Here is a 19,679-nt window from a genome sequence, read left to right as displayed (position 1 = left end):
AAAATGTACAAGTATGCTACATACAAAACGAATAGGAAATAATTAAGAGAGGGAAGACAGGAGGACCAAGAAGGTAAAGGAAAGTATTCCTATAAAAGGTGGGATTTTCATTGAGACTTAAAGGAATCCAGGAGGTTGGGAAGAAGAGAGAAAACATTGAAGACATGGGGGATGGTCAGAGAAAATGTCTGGACTACAGAGGTGGAGTGTCTTGCCCCTTGATCAGTTGGGAGACCAGTGTCGCTGGACCAGAGAGTATGTGATGTGGAGTAAGGTGTAAGGGAACTGGAAAGGCAAGAGGAGGCCAGGTTATGAAGGCATTGAAACATCAGAGGATTCTGTATTTGATCTTGGACGTGATGGGGAACCACTGGAGTTTATTAAAATGGGATGTGACCTTTTAAGATTTGGTCTTTAGGAAAAAAGCATTTGTGCCTAAATGGAAGATGGACTGGAACAGGGAGAGACTAGAGGCAGGCAGACATACCAGCAGATTATTACATTTCGAGCTAAATTTAACCATTCTAGATTGGTAAATGTAGAATCCAGAATAACCAACGTGATGGTACCAATAAGCTCACATCCTGTCTGGGGTCTTGTGGGCTCTTCTGGGAACCATATTGTGAAAGAGATATTGAAGTATAGACTATTTCCTGATCAGCATCATCTACTTTGAATCACCAACTGGCCCATCCAAGGGCATGTCAGTGGACTCCAAAGTTGTTAATGAGTAGGAATTAAAATTATTTCCAACTACCCAAATCTCAATGATGGGAGCACATTTTAAATATATATTAGAGAATCTCATAAAAGAGAGAGATGAGAGCCAGGAGTGGGAACGTGGCAGAGGGATGCAGGTGGTCTTCATAAAGGTTTTGGGATATTTTTTCCATTTTTTGGTGATTTCTGTCAACGATCCTGCCTATGTCTTCTTGTCTCTCCCCTTTGAAGACAAGGTTGTGCTAGAAGAAGCTGTGGAGAACTTTGACCTTTGCTGAATATGTCAACCTAAGCCTAAATCAAAGATAGGAAATGTTCCTGTGATCACTGAAAGGCCTTTCCAAGAGCCTGGAAATCTTGCATGTCTAAGAAATTCTAGTAATTAAGAGGAAAATAGAGTCTAGTCAAAGCACCAGGGAAGCTTGCCTCTTTGCACGGGAATTCCCTCCATTTCTAATGCCATGGTCTATGACCCTACACCTTTCCTGGATTCTTGTCTCCTCCATCTAGGTCTTATAGGAAGTTCACTCATTCCTGTGTATATTTCCTCTTCATCCAATCACCAAACCTAGCCAAGGTTTCCCAGGGTTATGGGAACAAGGCAGCTGGCCTTGGGAAGGAATAAGTCTGATGTCCCTCCCTTGTGTTCTGGGAAGAAATCAATGCTCATGCCTGCTCCTGAGCCAAGAGTGAGAAAGACCACACCCTCTTCCAGGAAGCCCCTGCCTGCCCCTAATCCACATGTGTCCTGACCTTCAATCCAGCCCCCTCCTACCTAGTCCCCTCCTCTAACGCAGGGGCCCATGCCCACTCCCCCCTGGCCCTCTGTCTATAAAGGTTCTGTCCCTCCCTGGTCAGACACACTCTCCCTCAGTGCTGCCAGTCTGGTAAGTGAAGGAGAGAAGGTCTGAGAGGTTGGGTCCCTCCAGTCTGTTGAGGCCATTCCCCTCCCAGGTGGAAGGAAGAGGAATTCTCCTTCAGGGAGGGCGTTATCCTGGAGGGAGATTCCATAGAAGGTCATTTCTAAACAAGCCTGATAGACAGAGGGGTCTCTGCTCACTGGTCCACCCCACCAGTTGCCCCCAGATTTTCTCCCGTTCCCAGAGTCTGTATACTGCCTGAGAGTCCCAGAAGGGGAGGGAAGGAAGGAGAGAGCAGGGGGCCCAGACAGCAGGAGGAGAGCAGCCCCCTGGGTGCACTGAGCTCTGGACCACCCTCTTGTCCCCATCTCTCTGTGTTCCTTGGGAGGGACATGCCAGGGGGCTCAGGGTGCCTCTTCTCTCCTCCCCAGAATCAAAGGTCTGCCATGATGCCCCCCAGCGTCTCAGGGCTGCTCCTCACCTGTCTGCTGCTGCCAGGCCTGACACAAGGTGAGTCCCTTCAGGCCTCCCCCTGGACTACACACCTGGGCCTGGAAATACCCAGGGGGCTTTGACACAGTGAGAGGGAAGGGGAGGGGCAGGACAGCAGGAGGGTGGGGACAGTGGAGGAGAGAAGGAGCAGGGGGGGCTTCAGGGTTCAAAGGCTGAAGCCCAGGGAGCAGGAGCCTCAGCTGCCCTGCCCTGCAGCCCCTCTGCTCCCTCCCCCAGGCCAGGAGGATGCTGCTGGGCCCCCCTCTGCCAGGAAATCCTGCCCCCAGGGCTTTGCCCTCCAGGGCTCCCACTGCTATGGCTTGTTGGGTCCTGAGGAGACCTGGAACACTGCCGAGGTGTGTTGGGGAGAGGGCCCCTGAGAGGGGGGGCTGGGGTGGTCTCACTATCTCAGTGTCCCTTGGGGTCAGAAGTGGGGTCCCAATGAGGCCCTGAGCCCTCATCTCTCACCCAGGTCTTCCACTCTCAAGGGGCTGCTCCTTTTTCTGTGGCCCCCACCATGGTGATCCTTGTTCCCATCCAGCCATTTAACCCTGCTCCCCTCCCCCTGGGCCTTCATTCCTTTCTCTTTTCCCCTGCTGACCCCACACACCCCTGGAGCATGCTCTGGCCTCCTCTGCTCTCTGTCCCTCCCAGTGATCCCTACCTGCCACTCCCTCCCCTACAGTTGCTGTGCCAGGCCTACCCCTCAGGCCACCTGGTGTCCCTGCTCAATGAGGCTGAGGCCTCCTTTGTGGCCACCATGATCATGGAGCATGGGATTAAGGGGACCCCTGTCTGGATTGGCCTGCATGACCCCAACAAGGTATGACCCACAAGCTCTTCCCTCTCCCTGCCCAGGAGAGTGAAGGAGAAAAGGGGGGGCTGGCTTGGGGTGGTTCCCACCAGACCCTGAGAAGAGCACATGACTAGGGCAGGATATGAGCCCTGCTATGGGGGCAGGAGGGATGGGAAGGGCCTGGAGGGAGGTCTGCCTGGTGCCCAGGGCCAGAGGGAGTCTGCCCCTCCACCTGCAGCTCCTCCATACTCACTTCCCTCCAACTTCACTCTGGCATCTCTGCCCATTGCTGTTCATGCAGTGAGCAAGCCTTGTGAGCCCTTCTCTCTGCTTAGCTCTCAGTATCACCCCAAGGAGACTTCTCTGTCTCCTCGTGGGGACAAGAGTCAGGGAATCTTGCATGACTCCAGGACCTAAGCCTCCCCTGGAGGCTCTGGGTCCCCAGGGCTGGGGAGGGGGCAAGAGTAAGCTAGAGCAGTGAGGGCCAGGAGGTAGAGGAGGTTTTCTGGGGGAGGGGTGGCAGTCTGGCTCTGGCTGGATCTTAGACAGAGAATGGGATGGGGATGGATAGGGGCTGGTGCTGAGAAATCCCACAAGCAGCAGCAGGGATGGCAGCCTCTGGGAAGGTTTAGAGAACTGAATGCACTTGTTGCTGGAATCGGGGCTAAAGAAAGGTGCAGGAGAAGTTCATTTATTTGTTGGGGGGGGTGGGTAAAGGAGGTGGTTGATTGGTTGGTGGGAGGTGCCTTCCTCTTCCCTGACCAGCTCCTTGCCTGATGCCCTTCCTGCAGAACCGCAGGTGGAGATGGAGCAGCAATGCCCTTTACCTCTACCAAGCCTGGACCAAGGGCTCCCCAAACGGAACCAACCCAAACTACTGTGTGAGCCTGACTCCTGAGTCTGGTGAGCTAGAGAAAAAGCCCTCCCAGTTCTCCTCCCCATCCAGGAGCATTCTCTTCACCTGGGCGGGGGGGGGGGGGGGGGGAGGGTGTGTGAAAGCCCAGATGCATGGGGGCACTTCCTTGTTAGAGAGGGAAGTGACTTCTGGCATCTCTTCTCCTCTCTCCTCCCCTCTCCTCCTCTTCCTTCCCCTCCTTTCATCTCCTCTTCTCTCCTCTCCCCCCCCTTCTACTTTCATCTCCTCTCCTCTTTAACTTTTCCCTCTTCTTTTCCTGTCCTCTCTCATCATTCTTGCTCCTTTTCTCAACCTTCTTTTTTTCTTTTCTTCCATTTTCCTTTTTCTTCCACTTCCCTCCACTCTCTAGCTGACTCTCTCTGTGTATCACCTGTTGCCAGAAAGCCACTGCCGTCAGACTGGGCATCTCAACATGTCCCCCCAACTTAGCCAAGTCATCTCTCTGCAGATTTCAGGAGCTGGAAAGATGTACCTTGTTACAATAAGTACCTCTATCTCTGCAAGTTCACAGCCTAAAGGGCTCAAGCCACAAGAAGTTGGAATGCTGCTGCCTTGGAGCCAAACACAGCCAAAGAGGTCCAGGGCCATGATCTCTTTGCCTTCCCAGAGCATCTTCATCCCATCTGACTTTCTCACACCAGTGCTTCCTCTCCCCTTTGTTATCCCCCAATTGTCTGCACTTCCTTTTGGCTACTTCTCTTCCCATTACACCCTACTCAGTGCTTACTGCCTCAGGGCTTTTTATGCCATATACCAGGACTAGCTCAGTGTTGATAAATTACCTGAATATTAATGGTCACACTACTTCAAAAAGCAGAAGACAGCAAGTTTAAGTTCTTTTGACAAGTATTGGTAAGATAAGGATTCTTAAGCAAGGAATCAAAGAGATCAGTGAACACACAAATCTGATCACTTGAAATCAAAACATTAAGCTTGACCTTAATATATCAAATGTTATCTTCTCCTCTATTGTTAGGGTGGAGGGGACAATGCTCTCCACTGTGGATGCCTTCACATAGTCCTTTGACTTTGGGAGGATTCTCCTTCAAGTTCTTTCCCATGGTGTTGTATCTATGGATGGCTCTGTTGTAGTATCTGCCAATGGTTGTGTGTCTTTTAATAAATTTCTTTCTGACCTAATTCTCCAGATGTTTTTGGAAGAGTGTTCATGGTTTATGAAGAATTTCCTCATGTCAACCTTGTAAAAAACAAGACCAGTTTTAGAGATGAAGATATCGAGGGGTACAGAGACACACAAAATATCCTAGAGTTAGAAGGACTTAAACTTAGTTCTTTGGATTTCACATCTACTACAATCTTCATTCCCTGCATTAAGTGCTAGAGTAGTGCTTGGCATACATTCTCATTTCTCTTGAGCTTGGAATTGCTGCTCTCCTTCCATGATACTTTGCAAAACTCATATTTTTGGCTTTTGGTGACTACACATCTTGATCTCTTAATTAATATGATTGAAATGTAATTAGAGGGACATCAATAGACCTGGAATCAGAATATGAGTCTTTCTTTTGCGATAAAATAATGGGATGTGGCAGACGCCCAGGGGCCCCAGATGAAGATTGATTTGGAATTGATTGAATTGAATGGGACTGAGAACCTACTTAAGAATGTTTAAATCAAGACCACACCTGGCTGGCCCTGAGTAGGGTGTTGTTCTCAGAGGCTGTGGACTACTGTATCAACAGGAGACCACTCTCAATCAATCAGCTTGAAGGACCTCCCCTTTGGGGGATGGAGACAGGAAGTAGGAAGTAGGAAGTTGAGGCTGGCTAGCTGGATCTTCTTCTTTTCATTCAGGAGCCATCTGGTGGTGGCAGATGGAAAAAAAAGAGGGCCCCTTTTTGTTTTGGACTTCAGCTTGGTGGGAGTCAGAGAAAAGGTGGACAGAGAAAGAGAGGAAAGGAGATAGAAAGGAGATAGACTTTTCTGGTGTTACAGGATCCCATGTGTTGTCTTTAATCTTTAATAAATCCTTAAAAGCCTAAAGTCTTTCTGAATTTATCAGTAATCATAGCCAATTTCCCCCAAAAAACTGGGGTGGGGAGGGCAGGTTAGGACCCGCATTAGATTTGAAACATCACACTTTGTAGGATGAGGACAACCATGAGGATCCTAGAAAACATAAAAAAGCAGAAAGAAAGTTGGAGGGTCTAGAGAAGAGAAGCTTTAGAATCATGGGCTCTCTGAGTATTGCGGGAACTCTGCAGTCATCCAATCACTTGTCATAAGGCCGAGAATCCTGTGATAAAGCCAAAAGTTGTCCAAGGACAAGTTTCCTCACATGGTAGTCAAGGCAGGAAAACAAGTATTTATTAAGCACCTGCTTTTTACAATCACTTTGCTACAAAGAATACAAAGAAAGGCTGAGAAAAATCTCATCTATAGAAACCCACAATGTAATGTGGGATAACATTTGCTTAATGAAAACGAAAAGGCAGCAATAATTCACATACAGCATCCATTGGAGATAATCAACAGAGGGAGAGACACTAGAGTGAAAGTGGAACAGGAAAGGCTACTTGTAGAATGTGGCATTTTATCTGGGACTTGGAGAAAGCCAAGGAAGCCAGGAGAGACAAAGGGGAGAGAGAGAGTTCCAGACATGGAGGATAGCCAGAGAAAATGCATAGAGATGGAAGATGGCTTGTCCTGGGTCATCATTCTGGTCTGCTGCCATCATTTTGAATACCAGTTCTATCATCCAAGTCTAGTGCTTGGAAGCATAGCCCAATTGCCAGATCAAGTTCAGTAAAGAAGGCACTTTATGGTTCTCTGGGTATACATCCAGGAAAACCATAGGTTATTGGCCCTTGCATAAATACTAGTAAGTGAAAGACATTTCATGAGGGGACATAGGAAGAAAAGGTGCCATGAAATGTTTTAATCCTAAATCTGAGGAAAATTATCCCCCACATTATCTCTCTCCATCTATCTGTACATTCATCCAGCCAGCCACCCATCTATCCATCCAAGTGTGGTGCTTGGAATCACAGCCCACACCTCCTCTTTCCATAAAGGCTTTTGTATAAGCAATGGTTCCCCAATTTTGTCAATTTCAGTTGGAAGAGAATCAGCACCAGGTACTTTGCCATGGAAGAGGAACCTAATGACATTCAAAATCTCTTCTTCAATTGGAAATTTGTCTAGAGAGAGGTTGCCTTTAACCTGAGGTAAATGGTCAATAGCTTCCGCATTGATGCTCTCCTCTTGAGAACACTATGGAAGTGATCAGTCCATCTCTCCAGGATCATATCCTTATCAATAATCAATATGGCTTCATCAGCACTGAGTAGTTGAGATGGACCATATACCTTTGGCACATAAATAGCCTTTAGGTCATCATAAGAGTGGTCTGGATTGTTACTCTCATCATAAAATTTAATATCATCTGCCTTCTTACTGAGTCAAGAATCCTCCCTATCTCTAAGTTTCACTTGTACTTTATTTTTTTTGTGAGGCAATTGGGGTTAAGTGACTTGCCCAGGGTCACACAGCTAGTTAAGTGTCATGTGTCTGAGGCCAGATTTGAATTCAGATCCTCCTGTCTGCAGGACTGGAGCTCTATGCACAGCACCACCCAGCTGACCCTGGTATTTTACTTTTGATGGAGTTAATTGCTGCTTTCTCAGGGAGGGATGGATTATCCAGCTGGTAAACCCTGTGAAGTTCTCATTTGGTCATTCAGCAGCTTCTGCATTTCCCCTTCATTTTTATCAAACCAGAATTGACATGTGCAAGTGTTCTGGCCCAGATGAGCAAATGCAGTGCTGCACACCAAATCTCTGGAAGCTGCCCGCTCCTTTTCTGCTGCACTGCTGCCAATAGTGTGTTGGCTCAATGTTCCCTCTAAGTCAGCTTGTTTGTCCCCGTCAGAGAAGTGCTGTGATCTCATCCTTGTTTTGGCTTGGGAGTGCTGCTTTTGGTGAATGCAAATATTTAGCTTAGAGAGGATAAGTCTATGACCAGTCCAGCCTTGGTTATTCTCACATCCTATCTGTCTCTTCTCCTTACAATCACATAACCTGTTAAATGCCAAGGTTTGCTGCAAGGGTACAACCATGAAGTTTTATTGAGTTTAGGTAAATTGAAGACTGTATTGGTGATGAGAAGGTCATGAGATGCACATGTCTTCAGTGGGAAGTGGACCATTCTGTTGCTGTTTCCAACTCCATTCCTCCTCAGGACACCCTGGCGTGTCTGGTGGTCTCAACCTACTCCAGCTTTGCAGTCACCCAAAGATAAAAGCCTGTCCTCTTTTCAGATGTTGATCATGAGGGTCTCCAGGTATTCATCAATTTTTTCTTTGACCTCATCAGAGTTTGTCATGGTGGGAGCATAAACACTGGTGATGGTGGCATGGTGTGTTCTTGCAAGTGTCAATTGAATTGTCACAAGCCTGTCATTCACTCCTTTTGCTGGGCATACATTTTTGTAGACTAGATGAGGGGTTTTTTTGTTTTGTTTTGTTTGTTTTTGCAGGGCAGTTGGGATTAAGTGACTTGCCCAGGGTCACACAGCTAGTAAGTATACAGTGTCTGAGGCCAGATTTGAACTCAGGTATTCCTGAATTCAGGGCCGATGCTTTATCCACTGCACCACCTAGCTTCCCTGACTTGATTAGTTTTGATTTCAAAAGCTCCACCAGATTCACAGTGCTCCTGCTCGCTGTGGCCTCCCCAGAAAAATGTATCCAGCTCTGACTTCAGTAAGCTGGTCTTCATTTGCCAGCCTTTTTTCACTCAGAGCTGCTATTTGCGTGTGATACCTACTGAGTTCTCTCACAACAAGGGCTGTTCATCTTTCAGATCTACTAGATTTTGTGTTGTCTATAAGTGTGCACAGATTCCATGTACCAATGGGGAGTGGAATCATCTTTGCAGAAGTTTGTGTATATTTTTTCTGTTTTGACCACATGGTGGCATCCTTGCCTCCAGGGTACTCAGGCCAGGGTTGGGTAAACAGAGAGTTTTATGGGCACCTTTCCTAGCCCCTTCCCCATACCAAGAGTTGAGAAGGGCAATTCTTAAGAGGCTTCCCAGACACCCAGTGGCTGCTGAATCTCACTGTTATTCCAATGAGAAGACAACCCCATGGCCTGGGCTGCCTGTGAGCAGGGCTGTGACTACACCTCCCAGTATATACACATCTGCTCCTTCATCACTTGCCTGGTGCCACAGGACTTTGAAATAGGTAAAAATGGCAAAATGGTAAGGCTGATGTCTTTTTTATTTAGAATTTTATTCCACACCCCAAATTTCATGTTAACTTTTAGCATGCAAATTCTCTTCCTCCCTTCCTCCCCACCTCCCCTAAAGAATGAAAACAATTCAGTGTAGGTTATATGTGTGTAGTCATGCAAAACATTTCTGCGTTAGTCAGGTTGTGAAAGAAGACAGACAAAAAACTTAAGAAAAAGGAACTAAAAAATATGATTCAATCTCCATTCAGACACCATCAGTTCTTTCTCTGGAGATGGATTGAACTTTTCATAAGTCATTCAGAGTTGTCTTGGATCATTGTGTTGCTGAAAATAGCCAAGTCATTCACAGCTGATCATCTTACAATATTGCTTCTACTTTGTAAACAGTACATTTCCCTTTGCATCAGCTCATATAAGGCTTTCTAGGTTTTTCTGATAGAATACTACTCATCATTTCTTATAGCACAATAGTGCTCCATCATGATCTTATCCCACAGTCTGTTCAGCCATTCCCCACATGATGGGCATCTGCTTAAATTTTAATTTAAGTTTTTGTTTTTCTCTCTCTTTGGATACCAACCACCAGGAGCTAGGTGGCACAGTGGATAAAGCACTGGCCCTGGATTCAGGGGAACCTGAGTTCAAAATCCAGCCTCAGACACTTGACACTTGCTAGCTTGTGACCCTGGACAAGTCACTTAACCCTCTGTAAGCAATTAATTATGATTTGGGGTTTTCATAACCCTATCTTTGCTTTATTATGGTCAGCCTTAAAAACTGTAAGCTTGAGAAGCCTAGGAGAAGCCTGGGTGTGTATTTTGGGTGATAATTGAACAAACGAGAGGAACTCTGACCACAGGGAACATTTGTTGAAACTATGTAACTAAGCCTTCCTCTAATAGCTTTCCCATGCCCACCAGGGTCTGGCCAGATTATAATAGGGACAGCCCATGTGGGTGTGCTGAGCCAGTTGGAGACTCAGCATGGCTAAGAACTGCCCCTCCCCTTCCTGTGAAAAAGTCCGTTAGTTACACTGAGAGATACAGTGAATTTCAGTTAGAAGGAGTTAGGGATAAAGGGAGTTAGGGAGTTTTCAGAGTGGCAGTAAGAGAGGTTCTGAGGGAAATAGGGAAGGAAGGCAGACATTTAGAGGAGCTGCTGGTGTTTGACCTTTGGACAAAACAGAAGAGACTGCAAATCTAATTCTCCTTAGAGCTACAGATTTCCCGTGTGGTGAGTGTGAGTACTTTTTTTGAGGCAAAGCTATCTCTTTGGAGCTAGCTGAGCTGGAGGCAGGTTCAGGTGCCTGGGGCCTTTTTACACCAGAGATATATACATTGTTTCTAGTTCTATTAATCTCCCTTGTATGATTCAGATATGGTTTTCCACCTATTCCCATTAAGAAACCTGTTTTGTTTTTGAAAGGGGCTGTTTCTTTTCTTACCCAATATTAAGGCCAGCCACCCAATTAACTCTTCTCCTACTAAATTTGACCCTTACCACTTCACTGCCCTGCAAAAATAAATAGATAGGTATGAAGTAGTGCCACAAAATTGTTTTGACCTGCATCACTCCAATCAATAGGGAGTTAGAGCATTTTTATATGGCTAGAGGTAGCTTTGATTATTTCATTTGAAAACTTCATACCTTTTGATCATCTATCAATTGGAGAATGCCTCTTATTTTGACAAATTTGACTCGGTTCCCTATGTGTTTGAGAAATGAGGCCTGTCAGACAAACTTGCCTCAATTTTATTCTTTGTCTTTTTTTATTTTAATAAATGATACAGTTATTTATTGTTGTCTTTAGCCCTTTAAATTATAGACTGACACGATACATAAAAAATAAAGCAGAGTCACAGGAGCCATCTCAGGTGCACACAGCCAGTGACTCTGGGGGATCAGAATAGGGCTGGGCAGAAGGAAGACTCACTTCTTGGCTGCTGCCTCTACTGCAGCTTCAGTGTCTGCTAGAGCCTGGGAAGCCAGGAACTGGGCATGCTCCTCTTGGAAAGCAGCTAGATCCTGGGAGCTAAGGTCTGTCACCACGCAGATGCCCAAAGAACAAGCACTACCACTAATGGAACGGACAACTGAGGACAGGGGGACATCCTGAAAAGCAAAGGCCTTCTCCTGAGTCTTTACTCGGGATTTCTCATACACATGCTTCAAGGTGATCAACCCAGCTACCTCATGCCTTCTATGCCTGGCTCCCTTTTCTATCCCAGCTGCTGCCTTCAGGAAGTAGGAGACTGTAGGCTGATTAACCTTGAGCTCAAAAGTCCTATCAGGCTTCAAGATGATCTTGGTGGGCAGGGGACCCCCGCTTTGATGTCCTTTGTCTTCTCATTGAACTCCTTACTGAACTGGCTGATGGTGAGGCCTTGCTGGCCCAGGCTGGGTCCCAGTGGGGACCCGGTCACCTCTTGTCCCACACATAGTGGCCTGGAAGACACTGCTACCCTCCATCTTCTGAATGGAGCTCTCGGCCCGGATGAGTTTTGACATGGCACAGGCTGTTGGGCATGAGCTGGAGAGGAGAGAGGAGTGGGAGCCTGACCCCAAGTCTGCCAGGCCTCCCCATAACCACACCCCCCCCCAATTTTTTTCACAGTTACTATTGCTAACTGTATTTCCCTTTATCTTATGCCCTGCCCAGGACATTTACTCTATTTTCTATCTACTTTTACCCTGTCCCTCCTCAAAAATGTTTTGCTTCTGACTGCCCCCTCCCCAATTTGCCCTCCTTTCTATCCCTCTCCCCTTATCCCCTTCCCCTCCTACTTTCCTGTAGTGTAAGATAGATTACTGTCCCCAGTAGAATGTAGTTGTTATTCCTTCTTTGAATAGATTCTGATGGGTAAGGTTCAGTCAATCCCCAGCACCTCCCCCATCTTCCCCTCCACTGTATAAGCTTTTTCTTGTCTCTTATATATGAGATACTTTATCCTATTCCACCTCTCCCTTTCTCCCAATACATTCCTCTCACCCCTTAATTTTATTTAAAAAAATATATCATCCCCTCATATTCAACTCACACCTGTGCTCTCTGTCTAAATATACTCCATCCAACTCCCCTAATAATGAGAAAGTTCTTATGAGTTACAACTCTTAAGGCTGATGTCTTTTGACTCATGCATAAATAGGACATAAGTGAGGCAGAGCTGCACAAAGTCATGGGGCTCACTCTCTCTTCCAGAGTCATCACAGTCCAGTGGCAGGGCAGACTCAAGACAACTGGAGATGGCTCAAGATGCCCTTGGTGTCTTCAATGTCTCACCCGGTTCTTAGCGCTGCACAGTGCCTGCTTCAGCTGCTTTCAAGGCTGTTGGACCTAATTGTTCTCCATCATCCATCCTACCTTCACTTGCTTGGGCAGGCACCCCACTTAACTCACCAAGGGTTTGAGACTCCTTGGTTACACTCAAGCTTGTTTAGCACATTGGCTAAAATGATTTCTCAGGGTTTAGCCACTGTGCATGCTACAGCTTCTTGGAGCCAAAGGTGAGAGTTACACATCAATAATGAAAGCAGGCCTGAAAAGAGCTTCACCCCAAAGGTGCTAGACTTCCCTGAGCTCACTCAACCCTCTAGAGCCAGGAGCACACATGTGGAAGAGTGATGCTCTAGGTCCCAACCAGGGTTCAGCAGATCTGGGGCTATTTTTCCAATTTTCTGGTGATCTCAAGAGATTCCCTGCTTTGTTCAGCCTATGGCCTCTTGTATCTAACCCCTGAGGACAAGGCTGTGCTAGAAGAAACTGCAGCGAACTCTGTTCTGTCCTGACAGGATCAGCCCAACCCCAAATCAACTCGAGGAAATGTTCCTGTGATCACTGAGGGACCTTTTCCAAGAGCCTGAAAATGTTCTTTCTTGTCCAGGAAATTCCAGTGATGAATGGGAAGGTAAAGAGTCCAGTCAAGGGACACATGTGTCCCTTGACTGGAATTGCCTCCTTCTCCAGGGCCAAGGTCTATGACATTATATCTTTCCCGGATTCTGGTCTCCTCCATCCTCAGGGTAGCCAGGAAACTCACTGAGTCTACTGTGCATTCTCTCTTCCTCCAATCACCAAGCATCCCCCTGGTGTCCCAGGGCCATGTGAACAAGGCAGCTGTTATGGTCTGGTGGAGAAACCAGTCCCATGTCCCTCCCTTGTGTTCTGGGAAGAAAGCAATGCTCAAGATTGAGAAAGACCACACCTTCTTCCAGGAATCCCCCTGCCTGCCCCTAATCCACATGTGTCCTGACCTTCAATCCAGCCCCCTCCTACCTAGTCCCCTCCTCTAACGCAGGGGCCCATGCCCACTCCCCCCTGGCCCTCTGTCTATAAAGGTTCTGTCCCTCCCTGGTCAGACACACTCTCCCTCAGTGCTGCCAGTCTGGTAAGTGAAGGAGAGAAGGTCTGAGAGGTTGGGTCCCTCCAGTCTGTTGAGGCCATTCCCCTCCCAGGTGGAAGGAAGAGGAATTCTCCTTCAGGGAGGGCGTTATCCTGGAGGGAGATTCCATAGAAGGTCATTTCTAAACAAGCCTGATAGACAGAGGGGTCTCTGCTCACTGGTCCACCCCACCAGTTGCCCCCAGATTTTCTCCCGTTCCCAGAGTCTGTATACTGCCTGAGAGTCCCAGAAGGGGAGGGAAGGAAGGAGAGAGCAGGGGGCCCAGACAGCAGGAGGAGAGCAGCCCCCTGGGTGCACTGAGCTCTGGACCACCCTCTTGTCCCCATCTCTCTGTGTTCCTTGGGAGGGACATGCCAGGGGGCTCAGGGTGCCTCTTCTCTCCTCCCCAGAATCAAAGGTCTGCCATGATGCCCCCCAGCGTCTCAGGGCTGCTCCTCACCTGTCTGCTGCTGCCAGGCCTGACACAAGGTGAGTCCCTTCAGGCCTCCCCCTGGACTACACACCTGGGCCTGGAAATACCCAGGGGGCTTTGACACAGTGAGAGGGAAGGGGAGGGGCAGGACAGCAGGAGGGTGGGGACAGTGGAGGAGAGAAGGAGCAGGGGGGGCTTCAGGGTTCAAAGGCTGAAGCCCAGGGAGCAGGAGCCTCAGCTGCCCTGCCCTGCAGCCCCTCTGCTCCCTCCCCCAGGCCAGGAGGATGCTGCTGGGCCCCCCTCTGCCAGGAAATCCTGCCCCCAGGGCTTTGCCCTCCAGGGCTCCCACTGCTATGGCTTGTTGGGTCCTGAGGAGACCTGGAACACTGCCGAGGTGTGTTGGGGAGAGGGCCCCTGAGAGGGGGGGCTGGGGTGGTCTCACTATCTCAGTGTCCCTTGGGGTCAGAAGTGGGGTCCCAATGAGGCCCTGAGCCCTCATCTCTCACCCAGGTCCTCCACTCTCAAGGGGCTGCTCCTTTTTCTGTGGCCCCCACCATGGTGATCCTTGTTCCCATCCAGCCATTTAACCCTGCTCCCCTCCCCCTGGGCCTTCATTCCTTTCTCTTTTTCCCTGCTGACCCCACAGAACCCTGGAGCATGCTCTGGCCTCCTCTGCTCTCTGTCCCTCCCAGTGATCCCTACCTGCCACTCCCTCCCCTACAGTTGCTGTGCCAGGCCTACCCCTCAGGCCACCTGGTGTCCCTGCTCAATGAGGCTGAGGCCTCCTTTGTGGCCACCATGATCATGGAGCATGGGATTAAGGGGACCCCCGTCTGGATTGGCCTGCATGACCCCAACAAGGTATGACCCACAAGTTCTTCCCTCTCCCTGCCCAGGAGAGTGAAGGAGAAAAGGGGGGGCTGGCTTGGGGTGGTTCCCACCAGACCCTGAGAAGAGCACATGACTAGGGCAGGATATGAGCCCTGCTATGGGGGCAGGAGGGATGGGAAGGGCCTGGAGGGAGGTCTGCCTGGTGCCCAGGGCCAGAGGGAGTCTGCCCCTCCACCTGCAGCTCCTCCATACTCACTTCCCTCCAACTTCACTCTGGCATCTCTGCCCATTGCTGTTCATGCAGTGAGCAAGCCTTGTGAGCCCTTCTCTCTGCTTAGCTCTCAGTATCACCCCAAGGAGACTTCTCTGTCTCCTCGTGGGGACAAGAGTCAGGGAATCTTGCATGACTCCAGGACCTAAGCCTCCCCTGGAGGCTCTGGGTCCCCAGGGCTGGGGAGGGGGCAAGAGTAAGCTAGAGCAGTGAGGGCCAGGAGGTAGAGGAGGTTTTCTGGGGGAGGGGTGGCAGTCTGGCTCTGGCTGGATCTTAGACAGAGAATGGGATGGGGATGGATGGGGGCTGGTGCTGAGAAATCCCACAAGCAGCAGCAGGGATGGCAGCCTCTGGGAAGGTTTAGAGAACTGAATGCACTTGTTGCTGGAATCGGGGCTAAAGAAAGGTGCAGGAGAAGTTCATTTATTTGTTGGGGGGGGGGGCGTGGGTAAAGGAGGTGGTTGATTGGTTGGTGGGAGGTGCCTTCCTCTTCCCTGACCAGCTCCTTGCCTGATGCCCTTCCTGCAGAACCGCAGGTGGAGATGGAGCAGCAATGCCCTTTACCTCTACCAAGCCTGGACCAAGGGCTCCCCAAACGGAACCAACCCAAACTACTGTGTGAGCCTGACTCCTGAGTCTGGTGAGCTAGAGAAAAAGCCCTCCCAGTTCTCCCCCCATCCAGGAACATTCTCTTCACCTGGTGGGGTGTGAAAGCCCGGATGCATGGGGGCACTTCCTTGCTAGAGAGGGGAGTGACTTCTGGCATCTCCTCTCCTCTCTCCTCCCCTCCCCTCCTCTTCCTTCCCCTCCTTTCATCTCCTCTTCTCTCCTCTCCCCTCCCCTCTTCTACTTTCATCTCCTCTCCTCTTTAACTTTTCCCTCTTCTTTTCCTGTCCTCTCTCATCATTCTTGCTCCTTTTCTCAACCTTCTTTTTTTCTTTTCTTCCACTTCCCTCCACTCTCTAGCTGACTCTCTCTGTGTATCACCTGTTGCCAGAAAGCCACTGCCGTCAGACTGGGCATCTCAACATGTCCCCCCAACTTAGCCAAGTCATCTCTCTGCAGATTTCAGGAGCTGGAAAGATGTACCTTGTCACAATAAGTACCTCTATCTCTGCAAGTTCACAGCCTAAAGGGCTCAAGCCACAAGAAGTTGGAATGCTGCTGCCTTGGAGCCAAACACAGCCAAAGAGGTCCAGGGCCATGATCTCTTTGCCTTCCCAGAGCATCTTCATCCCATCTGACTTTCTCACACCAGTGCTTCCTCTCCCCTTTGTTATCCCCCAATTGTCTGCACTTCCTTTTGGCTACTTCTCTTCCCATTACACCCCACTCAGTGCTAACTGCCTCAGGGCTTTTTATGCCATATACAAGAACTAGCTCAGTTTTGATAAATTACCTGAATATTAATGGTCACACTACTTAAAAAAGCAGAAGACAGCAAGTTTAAGCTCTTTTGACAAGTATTGATTAGATAAGGATTCTTAAGCAAGGATTCAAAGAGATCAGTGAACACACAAATCTGATCACTTGAAATCAAAACATTAAGCTTGACCTTAATATATCAAATGTTATCTTCTCCTCTTTTGTTAGGATGGAGGGGATAATGCTCTCCACTGTGGATGCCTTCTCATAGCCCTGTGACTTTGGGAGGATTCTCCTTCAAGTTCTTTCCCATGTTGTTGTGTCTATGGATGGCTCTGTTGTAGTATCTGCCAGTGGTGGTGTGTTCTTGAATAGATTTCTTTCTTACCTAATTCTCCAGAATTTTTTGGAAGAGTCTCAGGTTTTTCAAGATGAGAGTGCTTCATGGTTTATGAAGAACTTTCCTCATGTCAACCTTGTAAAAAACAAGACCAGTTAGGACAACTAGGTGGTGCAGTGGATAGAGCACCAGCCCTGGAGTCAGGAGTACCTGAGTTCAAATCTGGCCTCAGACACTTAACACTTACTAGCTGTGTGACCCTGGGCAAGTCACTTAACCCCAATTGCCTCACTAAAACAAACAAACCAAAACAAGACCAGTTTTAGAGATGAAGATAGTGAGGGGTACAGAGACACAACAAATATCCTAGAGTTAGAAGGACTTAAACTTAGTTCTTTGGATTTCACATCTACTACAATCTTCATTCCCTGCATTAAGTGCTAGAGTAGTGCTTGGCATACATTCTCATTTCTCTTGAGCTTAGAATTGCTGCTCTCCTTCTATGATACTTTGCAAAACTCATATTTTTGGCTTTTGGTGACTACACATCTTGATCTCTTAATTAATATGATTGAAATGTAATTAGAGGGACATCAATAGACCTGGAATCAGAATATGAGTCTTTCTTTTGTGATAAAATAATGGGATGTGGCAGACGCCCAGGGGCCCCAGATGAAGATTGATTTGGAATTGATTGAATTGGGTGGGACTGAGAACCTACTTAAGAATGTTTAAATCAAGACCACACCTGGCTGGCCCTGAGTAGGGTGTTGTTCTCAGAGGCTGTGGACTACTGTATCAACAGGAGACCACTCTCAATCAATCAGCTTGAAGGACCTCCCCTTTGGGGGATGGAGACAGGAAGTAGGAAGTAGGAAGTTGAGGCTGGCTAGCTGGATCTTCTTCTTTTCATTCAGGAACCATCTGGTGGTGGCAGATGGAAAAAAAAGAGGGCCCCTTTTTGTTTTGGACTTCAGCTTGGTGGGAGTCAGAGAAAAGGTGGACAGAGAAAGAGAGGAAAGGAGATAGAAAGGAGATAGACTTTTCTGGTGTTACAGGATCCCATGTGTTGTCTTTAATCTTTAATAAATCCTTAAAAGCCTAAAGTATTTCTGAATTTATCAGTAATCATAGCCAATTTCCCCCAAAAAACTGGGGTGGGGAGGGCAGGTTAGGACCCACATTAGATTTGAAACATCACACTTTGTAGGATGAGGACAACCATGAGGATCCTAGAAAACATAAAAAAGCAGAAAGAAAGTTGGAGGGTCTGGAGAAGAGAAGCTTTAGAATCATGGGCTCTCTGAGTATTGGGGGAACTCTGCAGTCATCCAATCACTTGTCATAAGGCCGAGAATCCTGTGATGAAGCCAAAAGTTGTCCAAGGACAAGTTTCCTCACATGGTAGTCAAGGCAGGAAAACAAGTATTTATTAAGCACCTGCTTTTTACAATCACTTTGCTACAAAGAATACAAAGAAAGGCTGAGAAGAATCTCATCTATAGAAACCCACAATGTAATGTGGGATAACATTTGCTTAATGACAACGAAAAGGCAGCAATAATTCACATACAGCATCCATTGGAGATAATCAACAGAGGGAGAGACACTAGAGTGAAAGTGGAACAGGAAAGGCTACTTGTAGAATGTGGCATTTTATCTGGGACTTGGAGAAAGCCAAGGAAGCCAGGAGAGACAAAGGGGAGGGAGAGAGTTCCAGACATGGAGGATAGCCAGAGAAAATGCATAGAGATGGAAGATGGCTTGTCCTGGGTCATCATTCTGGTCTGCTGCCATCATTTTGAATACCAGTTCTATCATCCAAGTCTAGTGCTTGGAAGCATAGCCCAATTGCCAGATCAAGTTCAGTAAAGAAGGCACTTTATGGTTCTCTGGGTATACATCCAGGAAAACCATAGGTTATTGGCCCTTGCATAAATACTAGTAAGTGAAAGACATTTCATGAGGGGACATAGGAAGAAAAGGTGCCATGAAATGTTTTAATCCTAAATCTGAGGAAAATTATCCCCCACAAAATTGTTTTGACCTGCATCACTCCAATCAATAGTGAGTTAGAGCATTTTTATATGGCTAAAGGTAGCTTTGATTATTTCATTTGAAAACTTGTGTTCTGGGAAGAAAGCAATGCTCCTGCCTGCTCCTGAATCAAGACTGGGAAAGACCACATCCTCTTCCAGGAATCCCTCTGCCCCTAATCCACATGTGTCCTGACCTTCATCCCAGCCCCAGCCTTATGCCTAGTCCCCTCCTCTAATGCAGGGGCCCATGCCCACTCCCCCCTGGCCCTCTGTCTATAAAGGTTCTGTCCCTCCCTGGTCAGACACACTCTCCCTCAGTGCTGCCAGTCTGGTAAGTGAAGGAGAGAAGGTCTGAGAGGTTGGGTCCCTCCAGTCTGTTGAGGCCATTCCCCTCCCAGGTGGAAGGAGGAGGAATTCTCCTTCAGGGAGGGCGTTATCCTGGAGGGAGTTTCCATAGAAGGTCATTTCTAAACAAGCCTGATAGATGCAGGGGTCTCTGCTCACTGGTCCACCCCACCAGTTGCCCCCAGATTTTCTCCAGTTCCCAGCGTCTGTTTACTGCCTGAGTACTCCAGAAGGGGAGGGGAGGAAGGAGAGAGGAGGGAGCCCCTAGATCAGGAGAACAGCAGCACCCTGGTGTCCCTGCTCAATGAGCCTGCGGCCTCCTTTGTGGCCACCATTATCACAGAGCATAAGATTGAAGGGACCCACATCTGATCAGCCTGCATGACCCCACAAGCTCTTCCCTCTCCCTGCTCAGGAGAGTGAAGGGTTGATACTAATTCTGGAGGTCTGGCACCCTTGGAAAAGCACTGTGATTAGGGAGGAAGTGTGAACACTGCTAAATGGGGCAGGAGGATTTGGGTTAAGGAAATCAGGGAGGTCTGCATGGTGTCCAGGGCCAAAGGGACCACCCACCCCTATTACAAGTTCCTTCTGTTCTCCAAATCTTTCCAGATGTTACCATCCTTATTGTGGTTTCTGGGATTCATCATCATATCCTCTCTATAAGATCCAGG

General features: G+C 48.1%; 2 protein-coding genes and 1 pseudogene across 2 annotated transcripts; 2 read left to right on the top strand and 1 right to left on the bottom strand.

Moving 5' to 3' along the window:
• The first annotated feature begins 1,509 nt into the window (after window positions 1–1,509).
• On the top strand, window positions 1,510–4,924 carry LOC122743916 (lithostathine-1-alpha-like). Its single transcript, XM_043989160.1, has 6 exons — window positions 1,510–1,607; window positions 2,012–2,090; window positions 2,310–2,428; window positions 2,758–2,895; window positions 3,660–3,771; window positions 4,233–4,924. Exons 1-6 carry the CDS (start codon window positions 1,524–1,526, stop codon window positions 4,298–4,300), a joined length of 600 nt encoding a protein of 199 aa, XP_043845095.1. The 5' UTR covers window positions 1,510–1,523; the 3' UTR covers window positions 4,301–4,924.
• Window positions 4,925–10,931: 6,007 nt separating this feature from the next.
• Window positions 10,932–11,510, bottom strand: LOC122743917 (annotated as a pseudogene).
• A 1,779-nt stretch (window positions 11,511–13,289) lies between these two features.
• On the top strand, window positions 13,290–17,341 carry LOC122743914 (lithostathine-1-alpha-like). The gene is made up of 6 exons (XM_043989159.1): window positions 13,290–13,387; window positions 13,792–13,870; window positions 14,090–14,208; window positions 14,538–14,675; window positions 15,445–15,556; window positions 15,982–17,341. Exons 1-6 carry the CDS (start codon window positions 13,304–13,306, stop codon window positions 16,047–16,049), a joined length of 600 nt encoding a protein of 199 aa, XP_043845094.1. The 5' UTR covers window positions 13,290–13,303; the 3' UTR covers window positions 16,050–17,341.
• The last annotated feature ends 2,338 nt before the right edge of the window (window positions 17,342–19,679 follow it).

This window comes from Dromiciops gliroides, chromosome 2 (genome assembly GCF_019393635.1).
Source record: "Dromiciops gliroides isolate mDroGli1 chromosome 2, mDroGli1.pri, whole genome shotgun sequence".
Classification (NCBI taxonomy): domain Eukaryota; kingdom Metazoa; phylum Chordata; class Mammalia; order Microbiotheria; family Microbiotheriidae; genus Dromiciops; species Dromiciops gliroides.
The sequence above is the reverse complement of the archived record's forward strand: the minus strand, read 5'-3'. Positions and strand labels throughout refer to the sequence as shown.

What these genes read in the sequence shown, in the direction of transcription:
- LOC122743914 (XM_043989159.1), top strand. Translation starts at nt 13,304, where the DNA reads ATGCCCACTCCCCCCTGGCCCTCTGTCTATAAAGGTTCTGTCCCTCCC. An exon ending in CCCTCAGTGCTGCCAGTCTG is followed by an intron (nt 13,388 to 13,791) that starts GTAAGTGAAGGA and finishes TCTCCTCCCCAG; the next exon opens with AATCAAAGGTCTGCCATGAT. An exon ending in GCCTGCATGACCCCAACAAG is followed by an intron (nt 14,676 to 15,444) that starts GTATGACCCACA and finishes CCCTTCCTGCAG; the next exon opens with AACCGCAGGTGGAGATGGAG.
- LOC122743916 (XM_043989160.1), top strand. Translation starts at nt 1,524, where the DNA reads ATGCCCACTCCCCCCTGGCCCTCTGTCTATAAAGGTTCTGTCCCTCCC. An exon ending in CCCTCAGTGCTGCCAGTCTG is followed by an intron (nt 1,608 to 2,011) that starts GTAAGTGAAGGA and finishes TCTCCTCCCCAG; the next exon opens with AATCAAAGGTCTGCCATGAT. An exon ending in AGACCTGGAACACTGCCGAG is followed by an intron (nt 2,429 to 2,757) that starts GTGTGTTGGGGA and finishes CCTCCCCTACAG; the next exon opens with TTGCTGTGCCAGGCCTACCC.